The 15,625-nt window shown below is 24.8% G+C and overlaps 2 protein-coding genes across 2 annotated transcripts; both read right to left on the reverse strand.

The window, feature by feature from the left end:
- Window positions 1-7,436: 7,436 nt before the first annotated feature.
- Bm13974 (pold2-prov protein, putative) lies at window positions 7,437-10,010 on the reverse strand (the record flags this gene model as incomplete). The annotated part of the gene is made up of 8 exons (XM_001896462.1): window positions 7,437-7,786; window positions 8,037-8,214; window positions 8,376-8,477; window positions 8,598-8,666; window positions 8,841-8,955; window positions 9,098-9,304; window positions 9,416-9,572; window positions 9,839-10,010. 8 exons carry the CDS (start codon window positions 10,008-10,010, stop codon window positions 7,437-7,439), a joined length of 1,350 nt encoding a protein of 449 aa, XP_001896497.1.
- Window positions 10,011-11,519: 1,509 nt separating this feature from the next.
- Window positions 11,520-12,903, reverse strand: Bm1918 (Uncharacterized protein; the record flags this gene model as incomplete). Its single annotated transcript, XM_001896461.2, has 4 exons — window positions 11,520-11,659; window positions 12,055-12,139; window positions 12,517-12,633; window positions 12,820-12,903. 4 exons carry the CDS (start codon window positions 12,901-12,903, stop codon window positions 11,520-11,522), a joined length of 426 nt encoding a protein of 141 aa, XP_001896496.2.
- Window positions 12,904-15,625: the final 2,722 nt, after the last annotated feature.

Here is a 15,625-nt window from a genome sequence, read left to right on the forward strand (position 1 = left end):
GCACATTCTTCAACATTTACCCAAATAATCATAAAAGGGTTAGCACATTCTTCAACATTTACCCAAATAATCATAAAAGGGTTAGCACATTCTTCAACATTTACCCAAATAATCATAAAAGGGTTAGCACATTCTTCAACATTTACCCAAATAATCATAAAAGGGTTAGCACATTCTTCAACATTTACCCAAATAATCATAAAATGATTGGCATTTGACCTCCTTATGTCAAGGTTATCCTAATCTATCTATAATATTGCAATATTGCAGCACTCTCCACTATACAACATATATACATATCTTATCACATTATCAAGTTATCATATTATCACTACATAAAGAAATAAATTCTGTGCTAATTTCAATATCCTTCCTTTATTTTTATACCATAAACCAATGAATTAATCAATCAGTAGACCCCTCACAAATCCATATAAATAAAAATTGTCCATAATATTAAATAATAATAATTTAAAAATTTTAATTTCAAATTATTCTTTTTTTTCTTCAAAAAATTTCACCTAATTAAAACATTATGATATATATATGAAAATTAAATTATATTTAATAAACTAAAAGAAAAAAGTGAGAGACAGAGACAGAGAGAGAGAGAGAGAGAGAAGATAATTTCATTTAAAAATATTAACATAATATTTTATCCCATTTTATTCACCTTTCTTATTTTTAAAATTATAAAATTAATAAAATAAACTGATAAAGTAATGAATTTAAAAATAATAATAATAATAATAATAAACAATGAAATGATAAAATGAATGAAGATTGAAATGAAGTAAAATTAAAATTAACAAAAACATTTATTTCTCTCACAAAATCTAACATACAACTCTTTCACTGACTCATCCATCCATCATTTATTCACTCACACCACCAATATCTCTTACTTACTTACTTACATTTAGCAATGCGATCAATATAAAATAGCTAGTGAACATGCATCAATAAATATGCATGCAAAACACGTGCATTTTATGCATGTTGCATGTTGTATGCTGCATGTTTAAGCTATGAAATACATTAATTTACTTTAAAATGAAATGCAAAAAAAAATTATACTTAAAATGCACTTTATATTGTGATTACATTTATGCAATAAAAAAAAAACAACTTTACATTTTTTCAATGTTAGATAACTCACATATACATACACATACACCATATTACGTAACTTTTGTACACGTAACTCATATCTTTGTATACATTTGTATTACGTAACTCATATTTGTATACATTTGTACTACGTAACTCATATTTGTATACATTTGTACTACGTAACTCATATTTGTATACATTTGTACTACGTAACTCATATTTGTATACATTTGTATTACGTAACTTATATGTTTGTATAAGTTTTATTAGTAACTTATATATTTGCACACTTTTGTATTACTTAACTAATATCTTTGTATACGTTGGTATTACGTAACTTATATCTTTGTATACGTTTGTACTTACGTAACTCATGTCTTTATATACGTTTGTATTACGTAATTTATATTATATAATGTATAATCTTAAACGCAAATAAATAAGCATACAAATGACAAATCAACAACAAACCAATTTCATTCGATCATTCTTACAATAAAATCTCTTTCAAACATTGCAGCTATTTGTTTTGTTTTCGTAAATTACTAATTAGTGAAAGTAATCAGTGAATTTAGAAATATATCACAAATAGCATACAAACTTTTCATTCAATGCCACTCGTTCCGAATGTGTAAAGAATGTGTAAAAAGGGATGGAAGAAGAATGACAGTAATACTTAAATTAAGTTGGATTGATGGGATGAGGATGACCGACGGAGTAGAAGGAGAGACTGAAGTTAGAAGGGAAAGGTAAGGGAAGAAAGTTGGACAGGTGATGCGGTTGTAAATTAAGCATTGATTACTTTTAAGTTATCAATTTATTATATAGAATCATTTGATAATGATAATAGACAAATTTTATCACTAATATAATATTTTAACAATCATAATCTTAATTTTTATTTAAAATTTTTTTTTGTTAACCTTTTTCTTTTAAATTTGCTATATTAAATTCTTTTTTTTTTTTTTTTTTAAATTTTTTTTTTATTATACCAAGGCAACGGGCTTGACAAACACAGCCAGAAAAGAAGACTCTATTGAGTTTGAAATTTGTTATATTAAAATATTATCAAAAGATTTTTCATTTTAAAAAGAGTAAGAAATGAAAAAGAAAAAAAAAAGAGCACATAAAATAAATAATAATACTGGATAGTTTTGAAGATTTTATGGATTAATAAATCAATCAATTGCAAAGAATTTTCTTAAATCTTTCATTCATCCATTTCAGTTCAAAATTTTCTTTTTTTTTTTTCAAGTTTATATTGTTTTGATCATACATTTATTGTAATGAATAATATAATAGACTTTTTTTGTTAATTTGCAAAAATTTATGGCTTAAATATTAAAATACAATTTAAATTTAATAGCTTTTAAATTTATACACTGATGAATTGATATATGTCACTGATAAATTTAATAGTTTTGACTGTGATATCAATTAATTGACAATATCCATAAATTGGTATAAAATAAAGAAAACATAAAATGTTAGCAATTTTAGAACAATTATTTCATTGATGCTTTTTGAGTAGTTAAATAATAATGAATTATTATTTAAATTGATAAAGTTAAATTAGCAGTTCGGTGTTTCTTTTTTCTTTCTTCCACTTTAAAATTTTTATTTTTTCTGCAAATCACTCAAACCAAAGATTCATTCCTCGAAATTTTCAACATTTACTAATCATTGAAAAGCAAAAGTTAGCAGCTGCTTTTTTTTTTCCTTTTTTTTTTTTTTTTGTTATTTACAATTTTAGTATGCTATTTTTGTTTTAGAAAATGCAGTAATAATACTAATTGAAGAAAATAATATTTTGATTAAATATTTTTAGAAAAGCAAAATTATTCAATTTTGTAAAGTTTTTCTTTTTTTTTTTTTAATAAACTGAAAAATATTTGAAATTTATATGTGAAAAATTAATAATCATATATGCATGTTTCGAGGAAAGAAAAAGAAACGATTTGATTGATAATTTAAAAATTCTTGAGTATTATCAGGAAAAGTGATAAGATTGATAAGAGATAAGATGATATCATATGAGTGTCTGTCTCTGTGTGTGTGTGTGTGTGTGTGTTTGTCTGTACATAATTGAGATACTTCTTAGCTTCAAAAGTATATATAAATTATAAAAATTAAATCTACCGCAGCAAATAATTAAAAAAAAAAAAGCAAATTAATGAAAAAACCTTGATGAATGCAATTTTCAATAATAGCATTGCACGTGCATGCATGCATGCATACATTCATGTGCAAATTTAGTTGTGTGCAAGCAATAACAGAAAGCTCTTCCCAAACATACAATATGTGCTATGTATTATATTTAATAATAAATTTGAATAAATCATTGTTAACATTTGAAAAGTTTATAAAGTTTAAAGTAGCAGTAGTAAATCAGTAACTAATCTTATCAGTAAAAACATTGATAAGTGAAAAAAATGAAAGATTGCTACTCGATTCTATGATATTATTATTGTATTAATGATAACGATAGATTAGTTGAATAATTACCTAGCTTATAGCTAATAATTAGCTGATAGACAGGTAAATTGTTAGCATCGAAAAAAAAAAATGAATGAAATATAAATTATATCTATTCTTGTTTATAAAAATGAATCTATATATAATATATTGTGATAAGAATAATTTATTATGGAAAGATATTACCTGAGGTTTTTTTTCTGATAATTTCTAAAAAATGTTTGAAAATTTATTTTTGCTATTAAATTCCAATATAAATATTTAATGAATTTAAAATAATATATGAAAAAATGAGACAAGTAAACGACAATTGTGAATATTTCTTTTCATAAATAATTAATGAATTGATAATTAAAATTTTTTATAAATAATTAATTAATGAACAATTGTGAATTTCTTTTTCATAAATAATTAATGAATTGAAAATGATAGAATAAACTTTGTAGCAAAAATAAGGAGGAAGAGAGAATAATAATGAGGAAAACATTTGAAAATGATGTATTTTATAATGGATTTGAAGGATTGTTCCGGTTGCTTACTCTTTTCTTGCTTATGTGATTGGATGAAAGTAAGTTCATTTTGTGATAATAAATAAAAATGTAAACAAAAAGGTAGATGAAAAGAGGAAAAGAAAATAAAAAATGAGAAAGAAATATGATGATAGATGTAAAGAGAGAGAAAAAAAAGTGTGAAGAGATTATTTAAGAATTTTTTTACAGCTAGTTATTTTTTATAACACTTAAGATATTCGATATATTTGTGATAAAAGTATAAAGAATGATATCATTGAATAGTTTGAAAAAAATTTTAACAAACATACACTCAGAGAGAAAGAGAGAGAGAGAGGAATATTTGTATAATTAGGTATAAATTTTGATTATTATTTGCATAAGTTTATGATTATTGATGAGTATACAACATTTTTGATTTTATTCTATCATTCTTTTATCACCAAAACTCAAATGAATGATATGATATAAAAAAAAAAAAACTCATTTGTATTCTTTTATCACTAAAGTTTAACTGAGTGATAAGTGATATATAAAAGACTAAGATTAATTTTCTCTTATCAATAGCATATACTAGAGAAATGATTTAAAATTAATCGTTTTAAAAGAAGCAAATCATTTGATTACTGTAACATTCTTTACTGATTTAAATTGACACTTTGTTGACTAATGCATTTCTATCAAATATTTTGCCAAAAATTATTTTCCACAATTTTTACGTCAAATTACATCAATTTCAATTCTTTTATCATTAATAATTGCATATGAATCATATTATTTTGCTCAATGCATTAATAGAACACACAAATGATAAGATCGATTAACTTTAAACAAAGTTTTTGTGAAAAAAAACAAATTTTTAAAAAATAAAAATTTGTTTAGTTAAAAAAAAAAAAAAAAAAGATGAAGTGATGTGAAATAAAATGAATTAAAAAAAAACAAACAAACAAACAAAATGTTAAAGACATTAAATTGAACAGCAGCAAATCTTTAATCGCTGAAAGATGATCTATCATTTATAGAAATTTCTTCGTTTTTTTTTTTTTTTTCTTTTCTTTTCTTTCTAAACAAATTATTGGCTAAAAATTGCTCGTTTCAAAGAATTACTAAATTGATCAAAGATTTTTAATTTTTGAATAAATAAAAAAAATTTCTCTCAAAATTTCCCATCATCATGATCATAAAGCATTTTGAGCGATCAAAACGCATCAAAATAAATTAATTAATCAAATATTGCAAATTACTAAAAATTATTTATCAATCATTGAAAACTAATTGTTGAAATAATTTTTTAATTTTCGAACAAAAATAGAAAAAAAAAAAACATAAACTACCTTTAAAATAAAATTTATACATATTCTGTCATAGAGTTTGCTTTTGTAAATGAATTTAATGTGATAAAAATAGATGTAAATAAGACTAAAATTTTACCCAAATATAATTTAAAATTTTCCATCCAAAATTTTATCAATTACTTTTTAAAAGTCAATTATGAAATAACGATAAATAATAAATGATAAAAATAATATTTAGAATTCTATGGAATAATTTTTTTTTTCTTTTTCTATCATTTAAAATATTTATTGCTAAATTAGTGTAAATGCTATGCAATCACAAACTTTCATTTAAATCTTTACATTTTATATTCATATCATGATAAATTATAATTTTATTTCAAATCATTTGCAGTATATTTCATATTTATATTATCTTATTTTCATTCCTTTATCACTTAGATATTTTCTTTCGAACTGTTAAACTAATCAAATTATCAAATTCGTTTTGTCGCATCTGTCACATTTGTATGATTATATTCTTTCAGATTGTTTACGCTTTGCGAAACTTTTAGCACATAAAACATATTTGAATATTTCTTTTTTTTTTTTTTTTTTCATTTGTAATTATTATTTAAATTATCTTTTTCATTTCTAAACAAAAAATTTTTGTTATTAAATTATTTTAAGTGACATTTTTGTGCTTTGACATTTTTTTTTTTTGTTTAATTTACATGATCATTGAAATAAAAATGAATTGCTTTCATTTGATATGATTTCCATTTTTGTTATTAGTTTAAAATATGAAGTGGAGAAGTAAACAGATTAACTAATCGACTGATTACTGATTGACCACTAATACTGGCAATGATAAAAGAATGATTTGTTTACTTAATGTTACTTTTGTAGACTACATAACAATAGTACAGTAAAGAAGTATTAGCATCAAGCATGAGAGTGATTATTGCTGATAAATGATAATAGTTGAAGTGATAGAGTGTAACATTGAATGCTGAAAAGTATTTTAGAAAAATATGTCACCGAAGGATACAAATCAAAAAAAAAAAAGAAAAATAAGAGAAAACCAATAATGGACATTATGCTACTTATTGGAACTCTTTAGTAATTAATTTTAAACATTCTTTTATGAAAGTACTCGAATAATTTCTGATGAATTGCTCCTTTAAAAAATATTTTTTTTTTAAGAAAAAGAAGAAAACCCAGGTAATTTTTAACAATAAATCCTTTAAAAAAAAGAAAAATCAGAATAAAAGTTAAGATCATTATAAATGATATCAAAAAATCCTTTGATTGTTTACACTTTTAAAGAGAAATAAGATTTCAAAGAACAGCTTAAAACCATCCGTAAAAGAATATCACGGGGTACATTACAGTTTGCGCACTCGGACGTGTACTTTGAATCTGTTTAGTTTCCTGGTTACAACGAACAAAAAAGAAATTTTAGTAACTGCTAGAGACATATAATACATACTCCCATCAGTAATACGTAATGCTGCGTGAGAATAAAAAACTGAAATAAATGAATTCAGTGATTTGCTTAAGTTTGGTATAAAGCATATTTACAATTTTAAGCATTTTATGCTAGTTATCATCAATTCAATACTTCTTGCATGCTCCTAAAATGCAATAAACTTTTTGATTTATGTATTACTAAATATCATTACTACTCCATCAATTCAATATAAAGGTATAAAATGAACAAAAATAGAATTTAGCATTTACATTTAAATATGCCAATTTTGTATATGTAGAAATATCCATGCAATGACATGATTTCAAGCTACTATTTAACTTTATCATTACCATGCAATGTCACAATTAGTTAACAATGTTTTGTTGCAAATGTCGCGACGATACTTTTTTTAGGACTATCTTAAAATTTGTCATCTTTTAATCTATACTTTTAATTTATTTTCATTTTGCCACGATGTAATTTTTGCTATACCTTTACCTTCTACGCATACTTTTTTACTGGTAAAAATTTATTAATCTATGCTTCCTTTATATCAAGTAGAAGAAAAAACTACACAGATTGCACGATGCATTAAATGTCACAAATTAGCCGGTCAACAAAAAAGTTATGCTCAATAACTTCAAGATTCCGTAGGTTTACAAGCACCATTGAGAATGTTTTTGTAAAACTCGGTACGGAAAGAAGAAGTGTTCGCCGATTTCCTTCAAATTCAACTAAAGCATGTGATGCTTCCGGCTGATTAGCAGCAAAAAGTATATGAGGGAATGATTCAATAATGAATGGGTCTCGATCTATGAATGGAAATCCATCTACGGTATCCGGAATAGTCGGTGCCAGGTGTTGCCAGTCCAGAACTTTGCTAAGTAATTCAACACCACTTAATGTTTTCGTAAAACGTTTGAGATCAGACAAGCACTCTCCTAGAAAAGTTTGTTAATAAATTGCATGCAATAACCTTTTCAAATATGAAATTAGGGGCATGAACAATTTATATATATATAGTTTATGTATAAACTTTGTATCTATATGACAGATGAGCAGCAAAATTAGATGGTCCATTTCAATTAGAAGCTAAAAATTAAATGCCAATAATTTGTAGCAAAAGTCAGTGTAGCTTTAAAAAAAAAACAATTAAAAACACACAAATTTACCGATTTTGATTTGACTTACCGGATGTTCCTAAAATATGAACGCCTTCCACGCTGAATTCGTAAGGATTCGTAACAAGATTGAGCATTCTCCCGTATTTTGAACCCATTACAAATACTGCACGATGAATGGGTTGCTGAGGCATTAAATAAGTAGATGGATCACCTAGGCCAGGCATCACATCAACTTCCAGCAAATTCTGTGAATAAAGTTTTCTTCAACTCTGGTTATGGAGATAAGAGATTTGTAATCAAAAATACTACTTAATGATTTGTAATCAAAAATATATTACTTAATGCAAATGTATGCATTTAAAAATTTTATCACGGCGGATAATTATCAAGAACATACTCAACTTACAGATATCTTTGATAAAAATTTATCCATATGTGCTACACATTCAACGTTTGGACATTCCTCATTTTTGATTAGATAACGAGCAGCTGTCGTAAATTCTCTCCCCTGAAAAAAAATCTCAAGGACTTTCGAAGTACAAAGTAAATTTATATTACAAAGTAAACTTACCACTTTTTTTTTCGAATGAAATAAATAATATCAAATCGCATTAAATGTGCAGTTTACCTGCTCCGTGATAGCAACACTTTCTCCGGCTACTACCAATCGTACTGTTCTTTCTACAATATCACGCTCCTGAAGGTAACCTATTTACAGGAAAGCTTTTTTTTCAATTATTAAAACAGAAATACATTTTTCACGTAATCACATGAAAATTATAGAAGTATGTTGTCTGCTTTGCTGAGTGATACCTAAACTGTTTTATGTTATAGAATTTGAAATTAAGAAATAGTTTCAAAATATACAAACTTTTTCGAAAAGCGGTAGTAAGCCACAAAGCCATTTTTGCAACAAATCAAGAGAAAATATTTTTTCAGCGTCGGCTTGGCCAGTAAATGAGAATCCCGAGACGAACGCAATATACCTTAACAAAATCACTCATTATCATGAAAGCGAAATGAAGTTGTTTACTTTAGTAGAATGAATTAGACTAATTTAACCACTGCAAAATAAGACTGTCTGCTATAACAATTGCTTCTTCATTCTAAATAGTGCCATAAAACTACCTGTCATCGTTTAAAACTGGATATGTCGGCTGCGGTGCTTTAGAAGGCCAAATTATCTTAATAACTTGAAAGATATCATTATCAAGTTGTCTGCCATATATACCAACCACACATCCTGTAGCAACTTCGTCCATAACAAAATCACCGGAAAGACGTACAATTTGGTCGTCGTCTTCAAATTCCACAAAATCTTCTTCGCCTATTAATCTGCAGTTAAGAATTACTTTCACATAATCTCAAAGAAAATTTTAGGACCATATGAAATTTACTAAAATCAATTGAACAAAATCAACTCCAAAACAGCAAAAATCAACTTACTTATCTTCAGCAACTGGTTGTGGAAGGATGAGCTGCTCTTCCGCAAGATCACGAAGGACGCTTGGTCTTAATTTAACACGCTTTGCTATTGTACCAATAACCAAAACTTCATCACCTTTTTTAGCTTTTGTAAGTCGACATGGTTCAATATCATCACCTAAAAGCATCTACTTCCAATCTAAAATTCGCCAATTACAGATAGACTATCCACTGCATTCCTATTTCTTTTTTAATGTCGATAAAACCATCAAAATACCAAATTTAAAAAATTTATGATACTAAGTCCTAATTTTCTGATATTGGTTGCTGTTAATTCATTTCATTTTTCATCAAACGATTCATATTAGTAACACTATCGATATTAATAAAAGTTATTTGAAATTTTGTTTCTGCTCCATACTTTCCATTGATATAAAATGATACCAAGTAACAGTTTTGCGTTATCGATAATTCGATTCCTCAACAGTTTAATCCTTGCCCGATATACATGATAATATTGTCGATGAAAGCATTCCGCCTCGAGGTCTTTTTTTCCAATTATATATTTAATCGATAAATTCTGATATTGCGCCGGACGACGTCGACGAACACTCATTTCCTGAAAAACATTTTAAACAGATCTTAAGAAGTATTGAGAAATCCTAAAACTATTTTTAAGAGAAAGCCAAACCAGAAAAACACTAAAAAACATAAAAGATTAAAAATGCATAAAACAAATGGTAACAAGTAACGCCAATGATCACAACAAAATGAACCAAATATAGTTTATAATTAATGACAGATAAGTAATTCACAGGTTATTGAAATCAAAGTACCAGTGTAACGCGGAGAATAGCTAGCACAATCAAGTATACACTGCGAAAAGTTTCGAAGAAAAGAAAAGGAAATTCTTAATTATTCAATTATTTAGCTAAGAAGCATGTTAACAAGAGCAGCGTCACAAATAAGTTTAGAAATTCAAGAATTTCTGCTGAATAACATCAGTTAAGTTGTCTATTTTTAAATGAAATTGCTTGAACTTACAGAGTCTTAAAAATTAAATAATTTATCTGTTAATTAACTTACTAAATCAGGATAAAATTATGAAAAAAAGCTCAGCAAACATAGCAGATTTTCCTCCTTTCTTTCTCACTTATATCATACAAACTGCAATTAACAATAAACAACGTCAACAACTGATAACAAACAGCGCCAACAATTAACAGCAAACAGCGCCACGGACAAACAAACTAGCCGAGATACTAACAAGTCCCGCATTCATGCTCATCGTTTTATGACAGCAAAATTTCATTGCAGCTAAATGTTCTTATCATTATCTCTTTATCATTATCAGTACTGCTTGACTACGATTTGTTATGATCTACACAAATTATTTTTTATTTTTTCTCTCAATAAGTTAATCTTTCTTTCTTCTTTTTTTGCTGTTGTTAAGTGCTTTATTTATAGTTATGAATATTTTATTATTGCATCATTAATATTTTATACGCTGCTATGAATTCAGGAAGAAATTTTCAATTTTCGATATGTTATGATATTTATATATTTAATATAAGTGTTAAATGATGCAAAAATTATATGTATTACTCATTGAGCACTGATTTACACATTTATATGAAAAGGTTCGTAATTTATTTTTACATGAATTTACGTCTGAAAAAAATGCATTCTCAGAAATTTTTTAAGTAGAAAATTTGATTATTTTTTCAAATTTTAACAATTGACTTCTTTTTTTTTTCAAACATTATGCAGCATTATTAAAAGCATAATTTATTTCATTTTTTTTTATAAAAAGTATCAACAACTCTTGGAGATTTTTTATCTTTTTCTGAGAAAATATCTAAACAAAGGTAATCTTTTTTTTTTTTTTATGTCTGTCTGTCTTTTGATTATGGAATGTATTCATATAATTTAATATTTCAAAAATATTTAATTTTTTTTTTTTTAATATACCTGATTTGAAATTGTAATTGTAGTGAAATTTTAAATTTGATGAAATGACAGTAATTGATAGTTTAGCAGCGATAAGAAAAGAAATTTAACATTTAATTTTTCATAAATAATACCAGAAGATTAATTCTTTGTAAGTCATGAAATCGTATTTTCTTCACGATGCTTTCGCTGCTTGAGACTCATTTGAACTTTCCTCAAGATTAATGGAAACATTCACGGATGGAATTTTTTTGTCGGAAAGAAAAATGTGCGCAATAGCGGATGCCATACGCCCAATTGCATCAGCATTTTCGTCTGAAAGCTTATTATTATCATCAACCGTCATCATCATCAATCCTCATTATCATCAACCGTCGTCATCATCATCATCATCAAACCTCATTATCATCAATCCTCATTATCACCATTATCATCAATCGTCATCATTATCATCATTATTATCATCATCAATCGTCATTATCGTTATTATCATCGTTATGATCATTATGAATCGTCATTGTTATGATTATGATCATCATGAATCATCATCATTATCAATCATTCCAACAAATCAGAGCAAAGATGTGTATAGAAGAATTTTACAATTCAAAGACGAACAAAAACTAATCACAATGAACTAAAAATAATATTATTTGTAGTCTGCAATTGATGTTTTCCCTTTAGAAAATAAATAAATATCTAGTTCATACCAAGACTTTCAGAAAGTGTATCGGTTCGAATGATTGTTCGTTCAATTGTTTTCGCACCAGGTCCAGCAAAAACTGTCACTTTATTCTGGAAAGTATTTAATGGATTGTCATCACTGCTATGAAATTTGTAGCTAAAATTTATCAAATAATTTCATTGAATGAAATTTCATTATTAGAATTAAGTAATTGGATGATAATGAATGCTATTTTATTGCTAAATAATTATAATTAGGAAATATTCTCTTCTTTATTATTCTTTTTTTGAGTTAAATAAATATTAAAATTATCACAGTTGAATATTAGAGAAGTGTTCTCTCTTTTCTTAAATCAAATATTAAAATCATTTGCGAATTGTTTTTCTCAATTCAAATATATTTTCATACTTTTCTTCCTTACTAGTTTTAGCTTTTGTTTTTGTTGGGATGAAAGAGACTAATAAATTGAAAATAAATTAAAACATACAGCTTTCTTCTTCACATTGATAAGTTCAGATGCATAAGCTGGATCAGCTTTATCCCATTCCACGTCCGAACACGTTGATAATGATTCGCCAAATTTTCTTTCTTCTACTTTTTGATCCTAAAATAAAGATACATGACAAAAATTTGCACTAATTTGATAAGTTTTTTTTTAATAAATTAGAAAATTTAAGAAAAAATTTTCGAGATATTGTGACAAATTAATTTGTGATTTTGAAAAGAGAAGAAAAAATGATAGAAAATAGAAAAAGAAAGTGAAAAAAATAAATTTGATATAATTATTAACTTTTTTAATTATGTGCTTCTTTTTAGTCTTTACATCTTCGTCCTTCAATTTTTTTTCGGAACTTTTCTTTTTTGGCGATGACATTTTGCTATTATTACTGTAAAGCGATGATCAATGTAATATCAAAATATCTGAGATGAAAGGATAACTCGACCGTTTGCTATTTTAAAACTACACTACACTACACTAACATTTCAATATATCAACAATTTAAATTCATTCTAATATACATATATATCAATTATTTTCATCCATTTATGTTTTCATGTATTTTTCGTATTTTTTATTCTTTAATATTTAAAAAATTTCATTTTCATGCCATTTCATTATTTTAATTTCCAGTTGTAAACATTAATTTTAGTTTTATTTTTGAATTAATTTTAATCATACAAATCTAAGTAAATACAAAATAAGTTTTTGTATGTTTTTTTTTTCCAAAATGAAATTATAATTTCTACATTTTCAATTTATCGACAAAACTGTGAAAGACTGACATCAATTTAGAATTTTATTTTCTTTATGTCTGAATATACAATACGACTTTTAATTTTATTGGAATTTTAATTGAAGTGATTAGTCTGAAGTACCAAATATTTGAAATTATTTTCAATTACTTTTCTATTAATATACTTATAATCTTGGATGATGCATAAAATATAATCGTATCATCAGACAAAAAGAAAAAAGGAAAATCATTGTTTTATAATTATTATCATCTATTTGATTAATTAATTAATTAATTTGTTTTATTTTTTACTTTCTTTTTTATTTATTGTTATTCTATTTTTAAATTTTAGACATTTTTTAACAAACAAACAAAGAGACAATGTGATAAATTATGTTTCATTGGCTAACATAAACTGATTCTACAAACTTTTCACAAAAAAGATTGATGGAAAAAGCAAAAAAAAAAAAAAATTTTTCCCTATTTTCTTATTTGGATATCAATCTGTGTTCAAAGTTTAACAAATTTTGTTTTTAATATTTTCCTCTTATATCCATTTCTTGTGCTACTTTTTTTTTTTTCTCATTTAAAATTTTTAAATAATCACAACTGGTAGAGTCAGATCGTGTGTGTTTCTGTGACAAATTAAAATCCGGCACAAATCAGGTGGTTGTCACATGATGTGTTGAAATTTCTACGTAGTAAACAAACATATTCAATAATTTTGACTTATTTAAAATCTCAAAAAAAAAACAACAGATATAATTTTATAATTTTTATAAAAATAAATTCTAAAATTCACAATTCGTATTCGTACCAAAATTTTGTATTCTACAACAAATTTTTAATAAATCACAGAAATTTTTTTAGTATTATTGTTTGAGTAATTTAGTTAAACAGAATAATTTTAATTCTATTAATCCATTTTTATCGATTGCTCAATAAATTATAATTTTGAAAAAAACAACGAACTTTTTTTTTTTTAAAAAAAAAAGTGAGCTCAAAATGTTGAATTTAACTTTTGCATTAAATATTTTTGTTATTTTTATTCTCTTTTTTTTTTTTTTTTTTTTGTTTTGTTTGTTTGCTACTTTTGCACATAACTTTAAATCATTTAAGCACTTAGAATGATTAACTTACTCCAAAAAATGATTCATTTCTATCAAATTACTACTATTTCACTCTCAAAATTTTATCTCAAATTAATGATCCGCAATAGAAGAAAAAGGAAAAAGAAAATAATGGAAATTTGAATTTGATTTATTGCTTTGTGGAAAGTGTGTTAAAAATAAAATTTTTAATCAATTTATTTATTTTCATCTTAACGATAAACAAGAAAGTATTTAGCTTTTCATTTTCATTCTGCATTTTAAGACAAAAAATGCTTCTCTTTCTCATCTAAAATACTACTTTTCATTTTATACTAAATACGACTTTTGCATAAATTTAATATTTCAAATAAAAATTTCCATTTTTTTTTTTTTTTTTTAGTCAATCTTTGAAATTATTTATACTTTTTTGCATATTTTATTATTAAATTATTCATATTTATTCTTTTTTTTTTCATTTTTTCACATTTTTGTTTATTAATTGAATGTCACACTTTTTTTTTTTTTTCATATATTTGATAAAAATTAAAAATTTTGTGTTATCGCAGATAGAAATGATTTATTTCATTCCTTTAGCTCATTTTTCTTTTTTGTAATATTTCCTCATTGTATATATTTAATAACTAATTTGAATTTCTAAAACTAAATTGGAATAAAAATTTGTAGACAAAGAAATAAATACTTTTTTTTTTCTACATCAAATTAAATAACAATTTTGACATTATAACTGATTTATAACTTAAAAAAGTAATACATCAATAAAGTATACATTGTTTTTTAAATACTACAATAATTCTTAGTTATTGTATTAGAAATACAATAATTTTTAAAGTTATTGTATTATCATTTAAATAAACAAACTATGAAAATAATTTATTCTTTCACATTTTCTTTCTTTTTTTGCCAATCTTTTAAAAGAAAGAAATTTTCTTTTATTCTTTTTAAAACATATCAAAACTTATAGCTTTGAACTAATAAACATCCCAGGAGACTATTACAACAAAGTTTTTTCAAATTTTTCAAATAAAAAAAAAATTTCATAGATAATTTGACATTGTGGCATTTTTCATTTTTCTTTTTTCTTTTTTTTTTTTTTTTTTTTTTTGTATATTGGCTTTTTTGATTGTTTTAAGAAGAAATTGTATTCACATCATTTTACAAAACAAATAATTCAATAATTTAAGAATTATATTAGTTGCAGATATAATTTATGCTTTCCTAGATTTGTCTTTTCTTGTTTTAAATTTATTTC

Source organism: Brugia malayi (assembly GCF_000002995.4).
Source record: "Brugia malayi strain FR3 genome assembly, contig: Bm_v4_Chr1_scaffold_001, whole genome shotgun sequence".
Lineage (NCBI taxonomy): Eukaryota > Metazoa > Nematoda > Chromadorea > Rhabditida > Onchocercidae > Brugia > Brugia malayi.